The sequence below is a fragment of the Oncorhynchus clarkii genome, chromosome 7 (genome assembly GCF_045791955.1).
Source record: "Oncorhynchus clarkii lewisi isolate Uvic-CL-2024 chromosome 7, UVic_Ocla_1.0, whole genome shotgun sequence".
NCBI lineage: Eukaryota > Metazoa > Chordata > Actinopteri > Salmoniformes > Salmonidae > Oncorhynchus > Oncorhynchus clarkii.
In genome coordinates this window covers 44,285,604-44,309,759 of record NC_092153.1, presented here as the reverse complement: position 1 = coordinate 44,309,759, position 24,156 = coordinate 44,285,604, and the positions used below count along the sequence as shown (strand labels likewise).

General features: G+C 43.2%; 1 protein-coding gene and 1 pseudogene across 1 annotated transcript in view; one reads left to right on the top strand and one right to left on the bottom strand.

Moving 5' to 3' along the window:
- The window catches only part of LOC139413352 (inositol 1,4,5-trisphosphate-gated calcium channel ITPR1-like), a 143,317-nt gene that overhangs the window by 105,850 nt on the left and 13,311 nt on the right, over positions 1-24,156 (bottom strand). Inside the window, exons 4-6 of the mRNA XM_071160611.1 lie at positions 7,099-7,214; positions 6,484-6,570; positions 1,984-2,142 (exon numbers count right to left, since the gene is read on the bottom strand). Coding sequence (XP_071016712.1) covers positions 1,984-2,142; positions 6,484-6,570; positions 7,099-7,214 — 362 coding nt within the window. The remainder of the gene's footprint in view (positions 1-1,983; positions 2,143-6,483; positions 6,571-7,098; positions 7,215-24,156) is intronic.
- Positions 3,040-3,709, top strand: LOC139413967 (uncharacterized; annotated as a pseudogene).

The following is a 24,156-nucleotide window of genomic DNA, read 5'->3' as shown; positions in this document are numbered from 1 at the left end:
CTCACTCGCCCTGAGGTGCGTGTCATCAGCCCGGTGCCACCTGTACCGGACCCACGCATCAGGTCTCCATTGCGCATCCACAGTCCAGTATGTCCAGTGCCTCTTCCCAGCACTCACCCTGAAGTGCATGTCATCAGCCCGGTGCCACCGGTACCGGTCCCATGCATCAGGTCTCCAGTGCGCATCCACAGTCCAGTACGTCCTGTGCCTCTTCCCAGCACTCGCCCTGAGGTGCGTGTCATCAGCCTGGTGCCACCGGTACCGGTCCCACGCATCAGGCCTCCAGTGCACCTCCACAGGCCGTAGCTTCCGGCGACGGTTCCCAGTCCGTAGCTTCCGGCGACGGTTCCCAGTCCGGAGCTTCCGGGGTCGGTTCCCAGTCCGGAGCTTCCGGGGTCGGTTCCCAGTCCGGAGCTTCCGGGGTCGGTTCCCAGTCCGGAGCTTCCGGAGACGGTTCCCAGTCCGGAACCTCCAACGACGGGCCACAGTCCGGAACCTCCAACGACGAACTGCAGTCCAGATCCTCCAGCGGTGGTTCCCAGTTCTGAGCCTCCGGCGATGATCCACGGTCCGGTTCCTCCGACAACGATCCACGGTCTGGTTCCACAGAAGCGGAGAGATCAGTGTAGGGAGTGGGGACTGCGTCCAGAACCGGAGCCGCCACCGAAGGTAGATGCCCGGACCCTCCCCTATAGATTCATATTTGTGGCCGGGGGAGGGGGGGGGAGGGGAGACCTGTCACGCCCTGACCTTAGATATCTCTGTTTTCTATATATTTTGGTTAGGTCAGTGTGTGACTAGGGTGGGTACGTTTTTGTATGTCTCGGGTTTTTTGTATGTCTAGGGTTTTTGTATGTCTATGTTGGCCTGATATGGTTCCCAATCAGAGACAGCTGTTTATCATTGTCTCTGATTGGGGATCATATTTAGGCAGGCCTTTTTCCCACTATCTGGTGTGGGATCTTGACTATGTGTAGTTGCATGTCAGCACTCTATTGTATAGCTTCACACTTTGTTTGTTATTTTGTTAGTTTGTTCGGTGTTCATTATTTTAATAAAGAGAATGTATGCATACAACGCTACGCCTTGGTCTCCTTCGTATGACGAACGTGACAACAGCTGTGGTCTTATAACAGCCAGGTGAAATCCTGCTGCCGCACAGGATGTCCTGCCACACAGGTCTGAGATGTCTGAGCACTACCACCGCATAATTAATTCCTGTCAACATCCACTATCCTCTTAATGTATATAACTAGTGCTTGGTGCTATCTAACACCAGGCAAATAATGATAACACATTGGTTGACTTGTTCACATCAGACCATGTTGGCTACCAAGCACTAGGTGGCCACAGTGGACCATCTCATCAGCACAGGAATCATTCTGCCAGAAATACCCTAATGGCTAAAGCTAATGAACTTACCTACGGTAGCCTACTTGCAATTGCACTAGTACACACCCTGAATCCATCACAATGTCAAAATAGGTAATGATATATTAATGTATTCGTACAACTTGTCAATTCTATACACCCCTGATTCTATTTATAAAGCAGGTAAGCTTAAGTAGCATCAGGCGTTAACAGAGGAGTGCTGTCCGAGAGATCCCTGTGTTAATGATTTTTGCTGTGGCCACTGAAGCCAGGAGCTTTAAGAATCTTGTGTGCCAGACTCACCATGTGAACTTTCAGTGAGATCTTTACATGTTAAGCTCTTAATCACTCTTAATCTAGACGCCTACTGACAATACAACTTTGACCAGCTAGCCTGAATGTTAAAATGCTAGGCATATCCACCAATTAAATTGAAACCTGAAGAGAACAATACCGATAGCTATGAATCAGAACAATCAATGAGCATCACGTCTTGCTCTTGAGAATAAAGGCTGTTGTCTAGGCTTTATCATTGTTCTATAGAGAGACATGACAAGACTTCCTATCTGACCTTTGACCCACACTACAGCCAACCCGGGGCTAGACACTCACACTGTCTCCCAGGGAGCGCAGTTTGTAGAAGGGCTGAATGTAAAACCAGGAGCCCTCGTTGCCTGCAGAGTCCAGCGTCACCCTCATAGCATTCTTCTCCAACAGGGCAGGGAGTCGCTTATTCACCGTCAGGTACTTATTACTTTTCAAGTGCAACAGCTGAAACAGTGGTAAACAACAGACACAGTTATAAACTCATCCATGCATGTAAACATAATAAATGTACAGATGCATGTCACAGTCTGAGTCTATCATGGAGTGTATCTACAAGGAAAGTTGGAGTTAGATATCAAATATTGGCACAGTGGCCATTCGTAGATATCCCCAAAGAAACATAAAGGTTTAAACACCGTTTCCCATGCTTGTTCAATGAACCATAAACAATTAATGAACATGCACCTGTGGAATGGTCGTTAAGACACTAACAGCTTACAGACGATAGGTGATTAAGGTCACAGTTATGAAAACTTAGGACATTAAAGAGGCCTTTCTACTGACTCTGAAAAATAACAAAAGAAAGATGCCCAGGGTCCCTGCTCATCTGCATGAATGTGCCTTAGGCATGCTGCAAGGAGGCATGAGGACTGTAGATGTGGCCAGGGCAATAAATTGCAATGTCCGTACTGTGAGAGTCCTAAGACAGCGCTACAGGGTGACAGGACGGACAGCTGATCATCGCAGACTATGTGTAACAACACCTGCACAGGATCGGTGCATCCGAACATCACATCTGCGGGACAGGTACAGGATGGCAACAACAACTGCCAGAGTTACACCAGGAACGCACAGTCCATCCATCAGTGCTCAGACTGTCTGCAATAGGCTGAAAGAGGCTGGACTGAAGGCTTGTAGGCCTGTTGTAGTAAGGCAGGTCCTCACCAGAGATCACCGGCAACAGCGTCGTCTATGGGCACAAACCCACCATTGCCGGACCAGACAGGACTGGCAAAAGGTGCTCTTCACTGACGAGTTGCGGTTTTGTCTCACCAGGGGTGATGGTCGGATTAACGTTTATCGTCGAAGGAATCAGCGTTACACCGAGGCCTGTACTCTGGAATGAGATCGACTTATTTCTCTGCCATTATTTCTACTTTTAAACTCGGACAACTTGTTCTAGGTCCCAAGAAACAAAGAGATCTGTTGAATCTGACAATAAATCTTGATGGTTGTACAGTCGTCTCAAATAAAACTGTGAAGGACCTTACTCTGGACCATGATCTCTCTTTTGACAAACATATCAAGACTGTTTCAAGGACAGCTTTTTTACATCTACGTAATATTGCAAAAATCAGAAACTTTCTGTCCAAAAATGATGCAGAAAAATGTATCCATGCTTTTGTTACGTCTAGGTTAGACAACTGAAGAAAAATAAAAAGAAGAAAGAATCCTGACTAGAACCCCAAAATTTGATCATATTACTCCAGTGCTAGCCTCCCTACACTGGCTTCCTGTTAAGGCAAGGGCTTATTTCAAGGTTTTACTGCTAACCTACAAAGCATTACATGGGCTTGCTTCTACCTATCTTTCTGATTTGGTCCTGCCCTACATACCTACACGTACGCTACGGTCACAAGACGCAGGCCTCCTAATTCTCCCTAGAATTTCTAAGCAAACAGTTGGAGGCAGGGCTTTCTCCAAATAAGCTACATTTTTATGGAATGGTCTGCCTACCCATGTGAGAGACACAGACTCAGTCTCAACCTTTAAGTCTTTACTGAAGACTCATCTCTTCAGTGGGTCATATGATTGAGTGTTGTCTGGCCCAGGAGTGTGAAGGTGAACGGAAAGGCTCTGGAGCAACGAACTGCCCTTGCTGTCTCTGCCTGGCCGGTTCTCCTCTCTCCTCTCTCCACTCTGCCTCTAACCCTATTACAGGGGCTGAGTCACTGGCTTACTGGTGCTCTTTCATGCCGTCCCTAGGAGGGGTGCGTCACTTGAGTGGGTTGATTCACTGATGTGATCTTCCTGTCTGGGTTGGCGCCCCCCGCCTTGTGATTATTATTATTTGACCATGCTGGTCATTTATGAACATTTGAACATCTTGGCCATGTTCTGTTATAATCTCCAACCGGCACAGCCAGAAGAGGAATGGCCACCCCTCATAGCCTGGTTCCTCTCTAGGTTTTGGCCTTTCTAGGGAGTTTTTCCTAGCCACCATGCTTCTACACATGCACTGCTTGCTGTTTGGGGTTTTAGGCTGGGTTTCTGTACAGCACTTTGAGATATCAGCTGATGTACGAAGGGCTAAATAAATACATTTGATTTGATTTGATTGGAGGTGGAGGGTCAGTCATGGTCTGGGGTAGTGTGTCACAGCATCATCGGACTGAGCTTGTTGTCATTGCAGGCAATCTCAATGCTGTGCTTTTCAGGGAAGACATTATCCTCCCTCATGTGGTACCCTTCCTGCAGGTTCATTCTGACATGACCCTCCAGCATGACAATGTCACCAGCCATACTGCTCGTTCTGTGCGTGATTTCCTGCAAGACAGGAATGTCAGTGTCCTGCCATGGCCAGTGAAGAACCCGGATCTCAATCCCATTGAGCACGTCTGGGACCTGTTGGATTGGAGGGTGAGGGCTAGTGCCATTCCCCACATAAATGTCCGGGAACTTGCAGGTGCCTTGGTGGAAGAGCGGGGTAACATCTCACAGCAAGAACTGGCAAATCTGGTACAGTCCATGAGGAGGAGATGCACTGCAGTAATTAATGCAGCTGGTGGCCACACCAAATACTGATTGTTACTTTTGATTTTGACCCCCCTTTTTTTCAGGGACACATTATTCAATTTCTGTTAGTCGCATGTCTGTGGAACTTGTTCAGTTTATGTCTCAGTTGTTGAATCTTGCTATGTTCATACAAATATTTACGCATGTTAAGTTTGCTGAAATTAAATGCAGTTGACAGAGAAGAGGACGTTTATTTTGTTGCTGAGTTTATTTCTCATGGACCTTCATTGATCCATAATTTCAACCAATAAATAAATCAGGCATGTTTACTCTATTGACCTCAACCAGCCTCACCGCCTCAAGCAGGTATTCTACATCTGCATTGCTTGCTGTTTGGGGTTTTAGGCTGGGTTTCTGTATAGCACTTTGTGACATCGGCTGATGTAAAAAGGGCTTTATAAATACATTTGATTGGTACTGTGAGACTAGACCTTAACCAACCTTTCTGATTGTGGTTGTTTGTTTTGAGGGAGAAAGCAGCGACTGAAAAAACTAGTAGTTCAAAATGTCTCAGACAATTACAGATATATGCGTTTACAATGCATTCTCTCAAGTGTTGAGCTACCCACTTACTAGTGTAGTAAGACTGTGTTAAATATAAAACACTGGCAGAGGAGCACGGCTGTACCCTACTGCCCTCAATACCTTTCCTGTCATCACACCACTAAAACACATAAACCCCATAGGCCTACTGTACAACTTCCTCAAATACAGTTCTGAAAGTATGAGCACCATTTTTCCGGAGATAGCTGTCCTAAAATATATGCAGGTGTTTTGCCTTTTTAGATGATAGATATCGCTAATACAATGGGTCTGTCACTTGACAGGGGAGAGTTGGGTAAGTTGAGCCATTTTTACATTCGGCATCACTCCTTCAAGGAAAAATGTTTGTTCTTTCTAACAAAGATATCTACATATATTTCAGGATGTTGTGTATCCCCCCCAAAAATCTGAATTTATGTGAACATTACAGTTTTCAACACAATTGCTTTTTTGTATATTATGAATTTTAAGCATCTTTTAACACAGGCTTAACACCTAACTTTTAACATATTCCAGGCCCTGTTCTTACCTCATATCTCAGCTATAATGCCTTGCATTACACCTGGGAAGAAAACACTTCAATTTGCTGAACTTCCATTGGCTCAACTTACCCCAAGGCAAACATTTTGACTATGTTAGCCTCCACAGCTACAACGATACACTTCCATGCTAGGTTTAGGAACTCATACTGAAGCTTATAGAGACCCCAACTGATAAATAGAAACATTTAAATAAATATCTACTTTGGTTTAGATACAAGCATCATTAAACCTCTAACACAATGCATTCATTTGACTTGGTGAAAATACATATTTGGGACCAAACTTGCTTTCCACTTTTTCCATGTGGTTTCTTCCTTCACAGACTCCACAAAATTACAACCTCTTCCTAAATATTTTATCAAATTACTGGTTTTCTGTATGGTTTCCTAGAAACAAGGGCCCTCAACTTAACCCACTCTCCCCTACTATAGAGCACATCTACTTCTAGTGGTCCATTAGACCGGTTTCCCTGTGACCTGATAATCTCACTTCTGTGTCGTAAACTTTCACTGGTCAAATATGCAGAGGATGATAAGGCCTGGATGATAATTGTCTGCATTAATGGAGGAGCTGTATTGCCTTTCTTCTCCAGGCTCTTCACTAACCTTAATGACACTGTCACGGTATGGCTATACCAAACTCAATCTCCTTGTTACCACGTTACCCTTACTCTTCCTGGTCATACCTGAATGACATTTCCGTATTGGATTACAGTTCCTAGCAGCTTTCGGTTCTCAGATTCATTCTGTTTCTTCTCCAGATCAGCAGCATGCTGAAACATAGGGATAAAATATTATGTCAGACAATACAATAGCCACAAACGAAAGAGAAAACTCAACAGACCGATTGTCGGTCTGCACAGTTCGGGGCCGGATGTTCGCTGTTCATTCGCTTGCTGTCTACGCTGTGTGTTTAAATAGGACCACCCACCGTTGGTGATTGCCGTCATTTTCACTTGTTTCTACATGTAGAATCGGTTTGCACTTGGTATGCAAATTACGGCCAGTACTCTGTTCAGAGGTGCGAAGTACTCTTGGGCCAGAGACGCTCAACAATCCTACCGGTCTGTCCATGCCTTTAGATTTAGTGCTCCAAAAACACATTAAGAATAAGATGCAGTACTTTATGAAATACCGATCTGGCTTTATGGCGTGTAATAAAAGTGGAGAGTGTCTCACTTGTAATGATTTTCTCGACCTCAACAACACGGCAACACATGCAGATTAGAACCAGAAAGCAGAATGGGAAGCAGTTGTGTTAGAGAACAATGAATAGAAACCAGTGGGATGAGGGTACTCACGTGGAGTTTGTTCAGTAGTACTGTGTCAGTGGTGCTGTTTCCCCCTGGTTTTGCTGCCTTCCAGAACTGTTTCTGTGCAGAGTACCTGTTCATGGGGCACAGCTTGAAAAGGCAGTCTGGAAAGAAGAACAGAGAAGGAGAGTCAGAGAAAAGATGTGCTGATTTATCATCAAATCCATAACATTGAGTGCATGATGAATAAAGTGGTGGGAATATTTACCAAAAGGGCATGGAGGAGTAATTGGTTGTCAGTATAACAACATGAATATCTCTAAATCAATACAACAGGATGATGGTGAGTCCTGACAGAAAACCCTAGTTCCTCCTCCAGTCCCCGAGGCTGGCTACCGGCAAGGCACAATGGGGGACCTGATTATCTGTGACAGGTGTACAAAATTGCCGTTCCAGTGAGCGCCAAGCGCCACCACAAAACTTGTCCAACGAACGCCACAGTACAGGCATTAGCTGTCATGGGGATGCATGGTGGGGGAGAGGGAAGAGCGGGATGGATAAGCACAGGAGGAGGTGAAGAGAAGAGAGCCAGGGACAATAGGAGAGAGGGTTAGGTAAATGAGCGAGGGAGAGGAAGTGGGTTTATGGACTGAAGAAGACCATGTTAGGGGAATTAGGATAGGAGGACAGAATTGGGAGGAGTGTAAGCAAATGACACACAGTATGAAGGAAGGGTTGTGTTTTTTTCTTTTTTTAACAACAGTTGGCAAACTGTGCAGGAAATGGCAGGGTACAGTGTGACACAACCCACGGTGCAAACATTGAGGAACAGACAGGAATCAACATAAAACAGGCCATTGAAATGCTTAAACAATGCTGCTTTAGATCAAATAAATTGAAGTTTACACAGCAGGCCCACTGTACATTTTTTTATTTTTTTTAATAATATAATACTATATATAATACTTAGTACAGAATTGTCACAGTCACATTAAATACAGCATACTCTGCCAGACTGTGATGATCCAATGATAAAAGAGTCAACAGGTGACATTCTTCAAATACCATCGCCTTCTCCTTTCATCCATGTTATCACAGCTCTCTGAGAAGTGTATGAATACAATCAGAGACAGTCTATCACTGACAGGAATGAGTTGTCCTAGCAGCGGGTAATATTTCCTAGAGAAACATACCTAAGTGTCAGACATGTCACACAAGCAATTACTGTTGCAATGTACCAATCCCACATCAGAGAGGAAGAAGTGAGGTTTAAAACGCTGGGTTAAAGCTCCATGGAAACCAGTCCTTTTAAATAGCTTAACAGGGCTATTAATACTCAACAGGGATCTTAGGATTTAGCCAGGTACACTTTCCCTCTGTTCAGTGCTCAGGCACGCGGAGTCTTGCATGGAGTCTCAGTCCTGTTGCTGTGGCTACCTGGAGGAGTGATGAGGCCTGTGAGAGGCTGGAGAGGTGGGGTAAAGACGAGTACACTGCTACATCGCAAACCAACCTTGCCCCAAGCCCCATGAGGAAACTTAGGCAAATAAGGTTGAAACATGCTGATGCCATTGCACTTGGTCATGTCATCACTTGAGGTCATCGCTTGAATTGCCCTCAATAGACTCTGCTATAATTCAAATGCAAAGCCTGTAAAACACTGCGAGAGAATGCTATCCTCTCACTGTGCAGGGGGATCTGTAGCCATGGCTGATAGGACTTTCAGAACCGCACAAGAGCTACATTGTTCTACATCCATATCCATTACTGACCAATCTCAGAGTAATTTCTCTGGAATCCCAATAACTCTGGAACCGAAATTTGCAATAGATGCCCACAATACACTAGATCTTCAGTTCCAGAAGGAACTTCTGACATTGCCTTTAAGAAAGTAGTTCACTACCAGCACAGTATTAATTTCATGCATTCAATGTAGGCTGAATTTTGTGTTCTGGGCCCAGTTTCCCAAAATCATTTTAAGGCTAAATTAATTTTTAGAACCTAATTTTTTGAATCTCCAAACTGTCTTTGAAATGGTTACAAACAAGCAAAGAATAAAAAGATGAATGAAAACAGATGTCTGCAAATAATTAATAATAATTTTCCCCTCAATATATTTCATAATGTGTAACAACATGTGGGCAATGATGTGCCAAATCTGTGATTTAGTGCATCATTATAGGGTAAGCATTAGAATAAGCAGCAAAGTTTGCAGCCAGCCAAATAGGCAATAATATCTTTCTAAGAGCTGATCCGTCTCCAGTATTGTAGAATAATTCTAATGTTAAGGTAAGATTTGAATGAAGAAAAGCTGATCCGAGATCAGCCCTGCATGTCTTTCGATTTTATCAGTATCAACACATGCTCCAACAACTCACTTATTGAAAATTCATCACATGTGATGTGAGTTGTTTGGTCGTTATAAGAACGATGCATCTTTAAAATTAACTGTGACGTCACATCTCTGCGTTGGCTCCGTGCTGCTTGTTGCTACCTGCCAAACTTATTTTTTAAAACTTTTAATAACCGTTTAATTAAAATTATGCATTTAACCCATTACCAACGTTTAACTTTTTTCCTCTATGAACTTTATAATTTTTTTTCTACTTTTTCCACCCAGGATGCTTTATCTGGACATGTTTCTACAGGATCTCCACCAGCCGAAAAGCTAAGTAGTAACATTAACTCTATGCCGTATAATTTCAGTCGCTGTACTCATAATCTACAGGAGAACTATCGCCTCATGGTGAGGATAGCCGAGTTGCAAGCCCAGCTTCATATGCAAGGGCAATTTAAGTGTAGGAAAGGATGAAACAGCATTTGTCACCAGTAAGTACAGGTAGTAGTATAAATCCCCCCCGACCCGCACAGTCCCCGCAGCTGGACAATTTTTTCAAGGCTTCTGGTAAGAAATGCTGTCGGCATGCTCAACCGGTGTCGCTAATTCAGACAACATAAACTTTAAAACAGGTTCTCCTCATTAAGCAACGAGTCAGAGTCAGATGCCGAGCCTTCTAAGGTCTCTCCTCCACCCGTTACAATGGGGTCTGAGCCACCGAAGCCTCCTACCATTAGCTCTGACAAATTTAAAATCCTTGTCATTGGCTACTCCATTACCCGTAATATTAGATTTAAAAATAATAATCCAGCGATCAAACACTGTTTACCAGGGGGCAGGGCTACAGACGTAAAGGCTAATCTGAAGAGGGTATTGGCTAAGGCTAAAACTGGCGAATTTAGAAAGTATAGGGATATTGATATCCATAGTTATTGTTTACGGGCCTCCTGAGCCGTATACAGCATTCGTCACTGAGTTCCCTGAATTCCTATTGGACCTTGTAGTCATGGCAGATAATATTCACATTTTGGTGACTTCAATATCCACATGGAAAAGTCCACAGACCCACTCCGAAAGGCTTTCGGCTCAGTTTATTTTGGTCATCGACTCAGTTGGTTTTGTCCAACATGTCTCCAGACCCACGCATTGCCACAGTCATACCCTAGATCTAATTAAGGTCCTGTGTAACAAGTATTGTGGATCTAAATGTTTTCCTCATAATCCTGGACTATCGGACCACCATCTTATTACATTTCCAATCGCAACATATAATCTGATCAGACCCCAACCAAGGATCATCAAAAGCCGCGCTATAAATTCTCGGACAACCCAAAGATTCCTAGATGTCCTTCCAGACCCCCTCCACCTACCCAAGGACATCAGAGTATAAAAATCGGTTACCACCTAATTGGGGATCTAAATTTAACCTTTCGTAATACCCTAGATGCAGTCTCACCCCTAAAAAAATATATATTTGTCACAAGAAATGAGCTCCCTGGTATACAGAAAATACTACGTTTTCAGAAAATTGGAACGGAAAGACAGAACCATAAAATAGCTTGGAAAGTCAGTACCGTACAATATTAAAGAGCCCTCAATGCTGCTCGATCAGCCTATTTTTCCAACCTAATCGAGGAGAATTTATTTTTCGATACTGTCGCAAAACTAAGTAAAAATCAGCATTCCCCAAGAGAGGATGGCTTTCACTTCAGCAGTGATGAATTAAACTCAAGCATTTCGCTACACTCGCATTAACATCTGCTAACCATGTGTGTGTGACCAGTAAAATTTGATTTAATTTGTTTGTTTCGTTGTTCCTCAAGGTTCCGTTTTAGAACCACTATTGTTTTCACTATATATATTCTACCTATTGGTGATGTCATTCGGAAGCACAATGTCAACATTGCCTACCCTGAAAGCATGTGTGTCAGACATAAGGAAGTGGATGGCAACAAATGTTTTGACTTTTAAACTCAAACAAAACAGAGATGCTAATTCTAGGTCCCAAGAAACAAAGAGATCTGCTGTTGGATCTGACAATTAATCTTGATGGTTGTATAGTCGTCTCAAATAAAACTGTGAAGGACCTCTGCATTACTCTGGACCCTGATCTCTCTTTTGGCGAACATATCATGAATACTTCAAGGGCAGCTTTTTTCCATCTTCGTAAAGTCTTTACTGAAAACTCATCTCTTCAGTAGGTCCAATGATTAAGTGTAGTCTGGCCCAGGGGTACGAAGGTGAACGACAAGGCACTGGAGCAACAAACCGCCCTTGCAGTCTCTGCCTGGCCGGCTCCCCTCACTTCACTGGGATTATCTGCCTCTAACCATATTACGGGGGCTGAGTCACTGGCTTACTAGTGCTCACTAGTGCTCTTCCATGCCGTCCCCAGGAGGTGTGCGTCAATTGAATGGGTTGAGTCACTGACGTGATCTTCCTGTCCGGTTTTGCGCCCCCTCTGGTTCATGTGGTGTCGGAGATGTTTGTGGGCTATACTCCGCCTTGTCTCAGGGTAGTAAGTTGGTGGTCTGTTGATATCCCTCTAGTGGTGTGGGGCGGTTCTTTGGCAAACTGGGTGGGGTTATATCCTGCCTGGTTGGCCCTGTCCAGGGGTATTGTTGGACAGGGAAACCGTGTCGCCCGCCCCCCCCCCAAAACTCCAACATCTATGCTGCAATAGTCTATGTGCAGGGGGGCTAGGGTCAGTCTATTATATCTGGTGTAATTCTCCTGTTTTATCTGGTGTCCTGTGTGAATTTAAGTATGCTCCCTCTAATTCTCCCTCTCTCCCTGCCCTCCCTCAGGACCTGAGCTCTAGGACCATGCCTCAGGACTAATTGGCCTGATGATTCCTGGATGTCCACAGTCAACCTGGTCTCCACCCGGCACAGTTAGAAAAGGACTGGCCACCCCTCAGAGCCTGGTTACTCTCTAGGTTTCTTCCTAAGCTCCTGCCTTTCTAGGGAGTTTTTCCTAGCCACCGTTCTACATCTGCATTGCTTGCTTTTTGGGGTTTTAGGCTGGGTTTCTGTTTAAGCACTTTATGACACCTGCTGATGTAAAAAGGGCTTTAAAAATACATTTGATTTAAAACCCTCGCCCATATCTATCGGGAAACCAGGCCCAGAGCTAGTATGGCAGGAAACAAACTGCTGCTTAACAGGCGTTTATTTCGTGTTTTGGAGAAATGACAGCTTCAAAAGTTCTTAAGCACTCCAGGAACAACTGTACTTTGGTAATAGACTATTTCCCAATTTTATTAAGTGACTGGCTTCAATATAATATTACTGAGCCTGCAAGAGCAGTGAAAAAAATTAGCTAGCCAGCTAAAACTGGTACAGCTAGCTAGCTAACTAATGCTATCTGCTGAATCAGACTTTCATCTTTCCACATTTGTTTGGACACTTGTAGGTCATCAGGCTTAAAAAACAACATCAGTAGGCCTATACCTAGCGGTCTTTAAGTGTTTTGTATATTTTCACTAAACTAAAGTTCAGCTATTTCTTTAAATCAAATCAAATTTTATTTGTCACATACACATGGTTAGCAGATGTTAATGCGAGCGTAGTGAAATGCTTGTGCTTCTAGTTCCGACAATGCAGTTATAACCAATGAGTAATCTAACCTAACAATTCCACAACTACTACCTTATACACACACGTGTAAAAGGATAAAGAATATGTACATAAAGATATATGAATGAGTGATGGTACAGAACGGCGGCATAGGCAAGATGCAGTAGATGGTATCGAGTACAGTATATACATATACATATGAGATGAGTAATGTAGGATATGTAAACATTATATTAAGTGGCATTGTTTAAAGTGGCTAGTGATACATTTTTTACATCAATTTCCATTATTAAAGTGAGCTGGAGTTGAGTCAGTACGTTGGCAGCAGCCACTCAATGTTAGTGGTTGCTGTTTAACAGTCTGATGGCCTTGAGATAGAAGCTGTTTTTCAGTCTCTCGGTCCCTGCTTTAATGCACCTGTACTGACCTCGCCTTCTGGATGATAGCGGTGTGAACAGGCAGTGGCTCGGGTGGTTGTTGTCCTTGATGATCTTTATGGCCTTCCTGTGACATCGGGTGGTGTAGGTGTCCTAGAGGGCAGGTAGTTTTCCCCCGGTGATGCGTTGTGCAGACCTCACTACCCTCTGGAGAGCCTTGCGGTTGTGCGCGGAGCAGTTGCCGTACCAGGCGGTGATACAGCCCAACAGGATGCTCTCGATTGTGCATCTGTAGAAGTTTGTGAGTGCTTTTGGTGACAAGCCAAATTTCTTCAGCCTCCTGAGGTTGAAGAGGCGCTGCTGCACCTTCTTCACAACGCTGTCTGTGTGGGTGGACCAATTCAGTTTGTCCGTGATGTGTACGCAGAGGAACTTAAAACTTACTACCCTCTCCACGACTGTCCCGTCAATGTGGATAGGGGGGTGCTCCCTCTGCTTTTTCCTGAAGTCCACGATCATCTCCTTTGTTTTGTTGACGTTGAGTGTGAGATTATTTTCCTGACACCACACTCCGAGGGACCTCACCTCCTCCTTGTAGGCCGTCTCGTCGTTGTCGGTAAATCAAGCCTACTACTGTAGTGTAATCCGCAAACTTGATGATTGAGTTGGAGGCGTGCATAGCCACGCAGTCGTGGGTGAACAGGGAGGACAGGAGCGGGCTCAGAACGCACCCTTGTCACTTCATTTAGCTAGCTAGATAGGTAGAACAAACTGAATGGAACTGTCAAGCAGCCGTGCAGCGAGTGTGTGAGTGACCAGCTGCCTGCAAAGTGGGGTGCCCATTTTCTCAGGCGCATGATGAATTGATTGAAGCAGTGTACTGTTAGGTAGCATGCCTTCATGTGGAGAACCTATAGAATGCGGAATCACATTTTTGTTCATGACATGTAAGGTATAGAGCAGGGCTTTGCTTATAAATTCACAAGATAATGCCCCTGATATTTTGCTATTTCAAAAAGAGATATGGTACATCAAGTTAGCCATGTTTATGGAAGTTCTCATTCCACTGGCCAATGATGACAGTTTCAAGAAGGATGAGCTCACTCTACAAACACTAGGACTGTCCTTCAAAGATCATTTGTAAAAATCCAAATAACTTCACAGATCTTCATTTTAAAGGGTTAAAACACTGTTTCCCACGCTTGTTCAATGAACCATAAAAATTTAGTGAACATGCACCTGTGGAACAGTCGTTAAGACACAAACAGCTTACAGACGGTAGGCAATTAAGGTCACAGTGATGAAAACTTAGGACACTAAAGAGGCCTTTCTACTGACTCTGAAAAACACCAAAAGAAAGATGCCCAGGGTCCCTGCTCATCTGCGGGAACGTGCCTTAGGCATGCTGCAAGAAGGCATGAGGACTGCAGATGTGGCCAGGGCAATAAATTGCAATGTCCTTACTGTGAGACGCCTAAGACAGCACTACAGGGAGACAGGATGGACAGCTGATCATCCTCGCAATGGCAGACCACGTGTAACAACACCTGCACAGGATCGGTACATCTGAACATCACACCGGCGGGACAGGTACAGGATGGCAACAACAACTGTCCAAGTTACACCAGGAACGCACAATCCCTCCATCAGTGCTCAGACTGTCCGCAATAGGCTGAGAGAGGCTGGACTGAGAGCTTGTAGGCCTGTGTAAGGCAGGTCCTCACCAGACATCACCGGCAACAACGTTGCCTATGGGCACAAGCCCACTGTCACTGAACCAGACAGGACTCGCAAAGGTGCTCTTCACTGATGAGCCGCGGTGGGGTGATGGTGATTTGGTCAGGGGTGATGGTCGGATTTTCATTTATCGTTGAAGGAATGAGCATTACACCGAGGCCTGTACTCTGGAGCGGGATCGATTTGGTGTTAGATGGTCAGTCATGGTCTGGGGCGGTGTGTCACAGCATCATCAGACTGAGCTTGTTGTCATTGCAGGCAATCTCAAGGCTGTGCGTTACAGGGAAGACATCCTCCTCCCTCATGTGGTACCCTTCCTGCAGGCTAATCCTGACATAACCCTCCAGCATGACAATGTCACGAGCAATACTGCTCGTTCTGTGCGTGATTTCCTGCAAGACCGGAATGTCAGTGTTCTGCCATGGCCAGAAAAGAGCCCGGATCTCAATCCCATTGAGCACATCTGGGACCTGTTGGATCGGAAGGTGAGGGCTAGGGCCATTAACCCCAGAAATGTCCGGGAACTTGCAGGTGCCTTGGTGGAAGAGCAGGGTAACATCTCACAGCAAGAACTGGCAAATCTGGTACAGTCCATGAAGAGGAGATGCACTGCAGTACTTAATGCAGCTGGTGGCCACACCAGATACCGACTGTTACTTTTGATATTGAACCCCCCCTTTTTTTCAGGGACACATTATTCAATTTCTGTTAGTCACATGTCTGTGGAACTTGTTCAGTTTATGTCTCAGTTGTTGAATCTTGTTATGTTCATACTAATATGTATGCATGTTAAGTTTGCTGAAAATAAATGCAGTTGACAGTGAGAGAACGTTTCTTTTTTTGCTGAGTTTAGTATCACAGTTGAGTATTGATCAATCTCCAACCAAGCACAGAATGCTGCTCCCTGAGTGAGTATGTTTCTGTATGTCAGAGAGTTAAGGTCTGGTTTGGTTCCAGGAAATCAGCATATGGTTTTCCTTCTGTACTGTGGCATGAACACACTTTGCACTTGTCTTGCTAAAATGAACTGCCTGGTCTTGCATCTAATCAAACACCATGACAGGGCTGGACATGGTGGGAAAAGTCAAGGGGGGTTAACCCTTGCAGGACCTTGTGCTCTATTTCTGACTATGAGAAAAAATATTAACATTTAGGACATATGTTTAGCAGGGAGGACAGGATCAAGACAACTAAAAAGTTCCTAGGTAGCCTAGTCTCTAATTAAGTGCATCTGAGATTTGCTCTCTTTCCTAAAAGCAGAACTCTTCCTTCCTCTTCATTTTTCGCCAGTTAGACAACATTGCCAAATAAGGCAGGGAGGTCAGTGGGAAAAGGAGCTGGAGATAGGAATGGACCCTGCTGCCAATGTCTACCAATACTCAGTATACAGTATAACCGCCCTACAGTATAACCGCCCAATACAACATCAGTCCAGATAACTTTAGTCACTCCCATTGCTGCAACTAAGGTTCATCCATTCGAGCCTAGATGACTAAATAAACGAATGTCCAGTAGTGGTCATGTCTACTATAGCTATTTGGGGAACCGAAACAACAGTTGTGCAAACCACAACAAAAACAGCTCACCATCTTCACAATGCAAGCCATTTAGCAGAAACACAATTCGAAATGTGGCTAAAGACGTCATGTAGGACTATTCTCAATCAAAACTGAGAATGGTAAGGCCAGAAAATAAATAACAGCGGCACGAAAACATACAGTTGAAGTCGGAGGTTTACATACACTTTGGTTGGAGTCATTAAAACTCGTTTTTCAACCACTCCACAAATGTGCTGTTAACAAACTATAGTTTGGGCAAGTCAGTTTGGGTATCTACTTTGTGCATGACACAAGTAATTTTCCAAAAATTGTTTACAGACAGATTATTTCACTTATAATTCACTGTATCACAATTCCTGTGGGTCAGAAGTTTACATACACTAAGTTGACTGTGCCTTTAAACAGCTTGGAAAATTCCATAAAATTATGTCATGGCTTTAGAAGCTTTTGATAGGCTAATTCACATAATTTAGTCAATTGGAGGTGTTCCTGTGGATGTATTTCAAGTCCTACCTTCAAACTCAGTGCCTCTTTGCTTGACATCATGGGAAAATCAAAAGAAATCAGCCAAGACCTCAGAAAAAAAATTGTAGACCTCCACAAGTCTGGTTCATCCTGGGGAGCAATTTCCAAATGCCTGAAGGTACCACGTTCATCTGTACAAACAATAGTAAGCAAGTATTAACACCATGGGACCATGCAGCCGTCATACCGCTCAGGAAGGAGACTCGTTCTGTTTTCTAGAGATTAACTTACTGTGGTAAGAAAAGTGCAAATCAATCCCAGAATAACAGCAAAGGACATTGTGAAGATGCTGGAGGAAGAGGTACAAAAGTATCTACATCCACAGTAAAACAAGTCCTATATCGACATAACCTGAAAGGCCGCTCAGCAAGGAAGAAGCCACTGCTCCAAAACCGCCATAAAAAAGCCAGACTACGGTTTGCAACTGCACATGGGGACAAAGATCGTACTTTTTGGAAAAATGTCCTCTGGTCTGATGAAACCAAAATAGAACTGTTTCGCCATAATGACTATCGTTATGTTTGGAGGAAAAAGGGGGGGGCCTGCAACCCGAAGAACACCATCCCAACCGTGAAGCACAGGGGTGGCAGCATCATGTTGTGGGGCTGCTTTGCTGCACAAAATTGATGGCATCATGAGGTAGGAAAATTATGTGGATATATTGAAGCAACATCTCAAAACATCAGTCAGGAAGTTAAAGCTTGGTCGCAAATGGGTCTTCCAAATGGACAATGGTCCCAAGCATACTTCCAAAGTTGTGGCAAAATGGCTTAAGGACAACACAGTCAAGGTATTGGAGTGGCCACCACAAAGCCCTGACCTCAATCCTATAGAAGATTTGTGGGCAGAACTGAAAAAGCGTGTGCAAGCAAGGTGACCTACAAACCTGACTCATTTACACCACCTCTGTCAGGAGGAATGGGCCAAAATTCACCCAACTCATTGTGGGAAGCTTGTGGAAGGCTACCCAAAACGTTTGACCCAAGTTAAACAATTTAAAGGCAATGCTACCAAATACTAATTGAGTGTATGTAAACTTCTGACACTCTGGGATTGTGATTAAAGAAATAAAAGCTGAAATAAATCATTCTCTCTCTATTATTCTGACATTTCACATTCTTAAAATAAAGTGGTGATCCTAACTGACCTAAGACAGGGAATTTTTTACTAGGATTAAATGTCAGGAATTGTGAAAAATTGAGTTTAAATGGATTTGGCTAAGGTGTATGTAAACTTCTGACTTCAACTGTATAGTAAGACTCTACAAAGACAACTAAAAGGTACTCTGCTACTAGCTATTGATTCCTCTTTTATCTCAATACTAAGCAGTGACATATCTGGGTGAGTCCTGTTAGAGGCCTGAAACCTGATGCATGGATGGTTCAATCTCTAGCAGGAGTCTGGACGGCTGCTTCAGAGGAAGGAATTGACACTGTCCATCAAATTATCTTGAGCTCCTGCACTAAAAAAAACACAAAAACATCCATACGGCAAAACATACAACTGACATCAAACTAACCAGAGGCAATAAATTGACTCTTTACCATCTTCCATTGTGCTACAGTGCAGGTGATCTTCGATATCCGGATGAAGAGTGCAATATAGAGTGTATTCGGAAAGTATTCAGACCTCTTAACTTTCACATTTTGTTAAGTTTTTCCCCTCAATCTACCCACAGTAGTCCATAATGACAAAGCAAAAAGTGTTTTTTTAGCAACATTTTGAAAATAAGAAAATGAAATATTACATTTACATAAGTATTCAGACCCCTTACTCAGTACTTTGTTGAAGTACCTTTGGCATCGATTATAGCCTCCAGTCTTCTTAGGTATGACACTACAAGCTTGGCACACCTGTATTTGGGGAGTTTCTCCCATTCTTCTCTGCAGATCCTCTCAAGCTCTTTCAGGTTGGATGGGGAGCGTCGCTGCATAGTTATTTTCAGGTCTCTCCAGAGATGTTAGATCAGGTCTGAGCTATGGCTGGGTCACTCAAGGACATTCAGAGATTGTTCCTGAAGCAACTCCTGCGTTGTCTTGACTGTGTGCTTAGGATTGTTCATTCAGAGACATGTCCTGTTGGAAGGTGAACCTTTGCCCCAGTCTGAGGTCCTGAGCGCTCTGGAGCAGATTTTCATAAAGGATCCCTCTGTACTTTGCTCCGTTCACCTTTCCCTCGATCCTGACTAGACTCCCAGTCCCTGCCGCTGAAAAACAACACCACAGCATAATGCTGCCACCACCATGCTTCACCGTAGGGATGGTGCCAGGTTTGTTTCCTCCAGATGTGACACATGGCATTCAGGCCAAAGAGTTCAATTTTCGTTTCATCAGACCCGAGAATTTAGTTTATCATGGTCTGAGAGTCCTTTAGGTGCCTTTTTGCAATTGCCAAGCGGTCTGTCGTGCCTTTTACTGAGGAGTAGCTTCCGTCTGGCCAGTCTACCATAAAGGCCTGATTGGTGGAGTGCTTCAGAGATGGTTGTCCTTCTGGAAGCCTCTCATCTCCACAGAGGAACTTTGGAGCTCTGTCAGAGTGACCATCAGGTTCATGGTCACCTCCCTGTCCAAGGCCCTTCTCCCCCGATTGCTCAGTCTGGCTGAGCAGCCAGCTCTAGGAAGAAGCCACTGTGTTCATGGGGACCAAAGCTCCAAAAATGTTTTAGTAACCTTCCCCAGATCTGTGCATCGACACAATCCTGTCTCGGGGGTCAAACGACAATTCCTTTGACCTCATGGCTTGGTTTTTTTCTCTGACATGCACTGTCAACTGTGGGACCTTATAAGGACAGGTGTGTGCCTTTCCAAATCATGTCCAATCAATTCAATTTACAACAGGTGGACTCAAATCAAGTTTTAGAAACATCAAGTATGATCAATAGAAACAGGATGCACTTTAGCTAATTTTTTAGTCTCATAGCAAAGGGTCTGAATACTTATGTAGATAAGGTATCTATTTTTATTTTGAATACATTTGCAAAAAAAAAAATGTGTTTTGTCATTACGGGGTGCTGTGTATAGATTTATGAGGTAAACATTTTTTAATCCATTTTAGAATAAGGCTGTAACGTACCAAAATTTTGAAAAAGTAATGTGGTTTGCATACTTTCCAAATGCACTGTACAAGAGTAGCTGTGGTGTGTTTCATTACACACCACCTCTTAATTTTGTCACCATTGAACCTGAAGGTTGACATAAACTGTGACTCGCTTCAGGAAACTAAGCATATGTCGAGCATCACTACTTTACAGGAGAGGCATTTCAACGTAGACACATCGGTACGTTTCTAACGCAGCTATTTTCAAAAGATTTTGCAAAGTGTTGCTAATGCTCTCCACTTTCTGGTGGACCGTGTTTTAAAATCAGTGGAATGCCCGATGGAAGCAGATGGAGAGAATTCTGGCGTTTTATTGCAAATAATGCCGAGGGAGTCAAAAAGAGAACACACAGAAGAAGGCTTTGTATAAAATACCTGTCTCTGGATTATATCTTCAAACTAAGGGTAACCATGTCATCCATGACAGAGAGGGGGAAGTGTTCATCCATGTATACGGACGGGTAAGAGAGTCTAGCTTGCTAAATTTTCAGATACTATAAGTTTCTAATTTTGTCAGAAAGGCATTTTCATTGTAAGTTAAAGCGTATTGTTAGCTAACTAGCTAACGTTAGCTGGCTTGCTCGCTAGCTAACGTTACGTGTATGATCTTTGTAGTAATATTATTTGTATCTCAGAGACATTTGCATTGCTAGTTATAGCCTGATGTTAACTAGCTAGCTAACATTGAACCTAGCTAATTGGTTAGCTTTAGCTACCAGCAGATTCATGAAGGGTAGGAACATTATGAGTTGGGATTATGAATCATTGTTCAGGTAGCTAGCTAGCTCCATGTCCAAACAAAAGACTCCACTATGCAAGTAACCATTTCACTGTACCATTTATACCTTCTGTATCCTGTGCATGTGACAAATAAACTTTGATATAGTGTGTGTTTACCAGAGACGGTAATGTGAAGAGCAACATGACCTGCACCAAAGTCAAATTAGGATATAACGTTAGGCCAACGAGACAGTGTACAAGTTCTAAAATTCTATGTTAGAATGGCCTGCTTTTATTTCATCAAACTCACAACAATAAGCCACTTTCTGTAATTAGCTCACCATTAACTTGTAAATAATGATCTTGTTTTGAGTTTATTTTCCTGTAATAGCGAATACAAATTAGCTAAAGTTAAGATGTTGTCAGCTATATACGGTCATTATTTGAATTGGCTAGCCAGCTAATTCAGCGTTATCTAGCTAGCTAACAAGCTAGAAACGAACCAAAACATTGTTTAAAAAGTTGCTTTTAGTTGCCTGATTTGCTAGATTGACATTTTTAAACGGATGGGTTTCTGACCACCAGGCTGTTGATGTCATGCAGCCTGTCGTTTTTGTGTTTATACATGTTCATAGCGACAATGACAAGTTTGATGTAGGACAGCAATAGAATGTTCACTGCGACAACTATCTACATACATGTCGATAGACGCAGTATAAACCAGCCTTTAGTCTTGAAATCTATATAAAGTAAAGTGGGGCTCATAATTTTCAGGAATAAAAAGGTCAATTAAATTTACATGACCTTGATTCGAGTAAATGTAACTCACATTGGCCATCACGTCAATTCACTCAAAAAATAATTTACTAAAGGTCTGCTCTGGAGGCCTGCCAAGGCCTTGTGCTCATTTGAAAAGGGCTCCATTAGAGACCGAGACAGTATGCAGCCAGCGCCTCCAGGAGCCCATCAGCAGGAGTCTCACAACCACTCCCAGATGGCCCTCCCTGCTGATGCCAGAATCATTCTGCTGCACTGACCTTGAGATGCAGGGAGGCTTCTACTGTAAACACTCCAGGTGCTTTACTGTCTGACACATCACTGATCAGTCTTAAAGTCCCAATAACATCTAGCCTGTATGGTTTTGAGTTAGTGGGGGGGGAAAGTAACAGTTCGAGAATAAGTCTGAGAATAAAGCTCAAAACAGAACATTGGTATAATTTCCAACCAATCATACAAATTCATAGCTTCTCCAAAATAACCTAATGTAGTTTTCATCAAAGTGCTATAAATGAGAGTGTAGTCTATTATCTTATTATGTAGGCTGACAGTATACAATAAATTATGAAATTCAGCATTTGCATTACGCACAAGCCTATGTGTTCAACATGAGCTAAAAAAAGAGCAATTTTGTAGCATAACTTCATCCACCGTTGAAATCTCCATCTGGGAAAGGTCAATATACAATTTCTATGGCAATCAGATTGGCACAGTGCCAGTTCAAACAGCCATGGCAATTTATGATGAACCCCACGAGTCCCAATGTACTTTCACTTCACTAATCACAGTAATTTTTCCGAGTCCTCCGACTATTTGATGCTGTTGAATGACTAAACCTATACTTTGGATTTGATATGTTAAAGCAATAGAAAGTGAATTCCGAAACATCCAAGTATTAAATGTGGTAGGGTTTAAAACAGCAGTGTCAAAATACACTCGTAGATGTATCAACGTGTTTTATTTCAGGACAGTGTTGTTGTTCATGAATTAAGATGCCTTTCACTGGAACTAAGCTCTAGTTCCAGTGAAAGCAAAGTTAACTAAATAACAAACAAACTTTTTTTGCTGCTGCCTCAGCCTATCAAAATCCCAATAACAGAAAGCTGGGAATAAGGGTTTGCATTGGAACCAAGACACCAGGGGTTGCTTTTGGCTATCACAAATGGGCCTCAAAACCACCAAACAGTTTGCGACTTCACAGACAACATTACTGAGAGCAAAACTCAGGCAAAACCAAACCCTGGAAACACATTGGAGTCTAACACCCAGTTGGATGCATCATCCGCACTACTGCATCAATCTATATTAACTGAGTGCTCGCTCACCTGTTGATGGAAATGTGGAAATGGACAGTGAAGTCTATCAGACCTGTCATGAAAGATGTATGAAGATCAATCTGATCTAATGCAAGAACCCCTGGGCTGTGTTCATTAATGTCAAACATTGATCAAAAGCATGACTCATAACTTGTAGTAGAAGAATCCCGAATGCCTTGAGAAACTGCCAGAAAATAGTACATTTTACTCACACACAATCCTGTTTCAGACTTCTAGACAGTCTCTGAACACTTAGCTCTGAGAGATGTCCTAGCGTAATCCACACTGCTTACATTTGCAGGAAATGGACTGCATCTGGCTAGTTCTACTCGTCAGCCTCAATAACTATAAGAAACATGGCACTCCGCCATCAATCGCTTTACAGAATGCTTTACAGTCCAAAGACATTTGATACATTTGCACAAAGCTTAATTCTTAAATGCTGCCACTGCCAGATAAAATAATATAGATGAAAATTCTCATTAGGTTTTAGTGGTGAAAGAACAAAGGGCATCAGAGTTAAACATACTTTCCCCTCAGAGTTAACACAGGGTACAGGCCTCTCACTAGGTGACACATTGTGGTGTACTAACTGTACTGTAATGTAGCCTAGTGCCACATTTCAGTCAGGGGCTGAGGGGTGGCAGGTGAACGCAAGGTTAATTATCTTCATTACAGCTTCATTTACACAAAGACACCAGTTCACATTTCATAACAAAGGAGCAGGGGTCACATCTCCATGTCTCAAAATACCTTTTATATCTCCTCAGTGTCAACTACTGCTGATCTAATGGTTACACGGAGCACAAACCACTTGGTTAAACATACAGTACTTAGTTATAATCCCCATGTAATGACGATGGCCTCAGAGAAGAGAATCTAAACAGCTTTTTCCAGCTGACATCATGTCCAGTGTAATGTTATCAGACAACAGGGGACACTCACTTTTACCAGCAAGTCACCCGTGCAACTAGAGTGAAAAAAAACCTCTAGATCACCTTTACTCCACGCACAGAAACACATACAAAGCTCTCCATTTGGCAGATTTGACCATAACTATCATCCTGATTCCTACTTACAAGC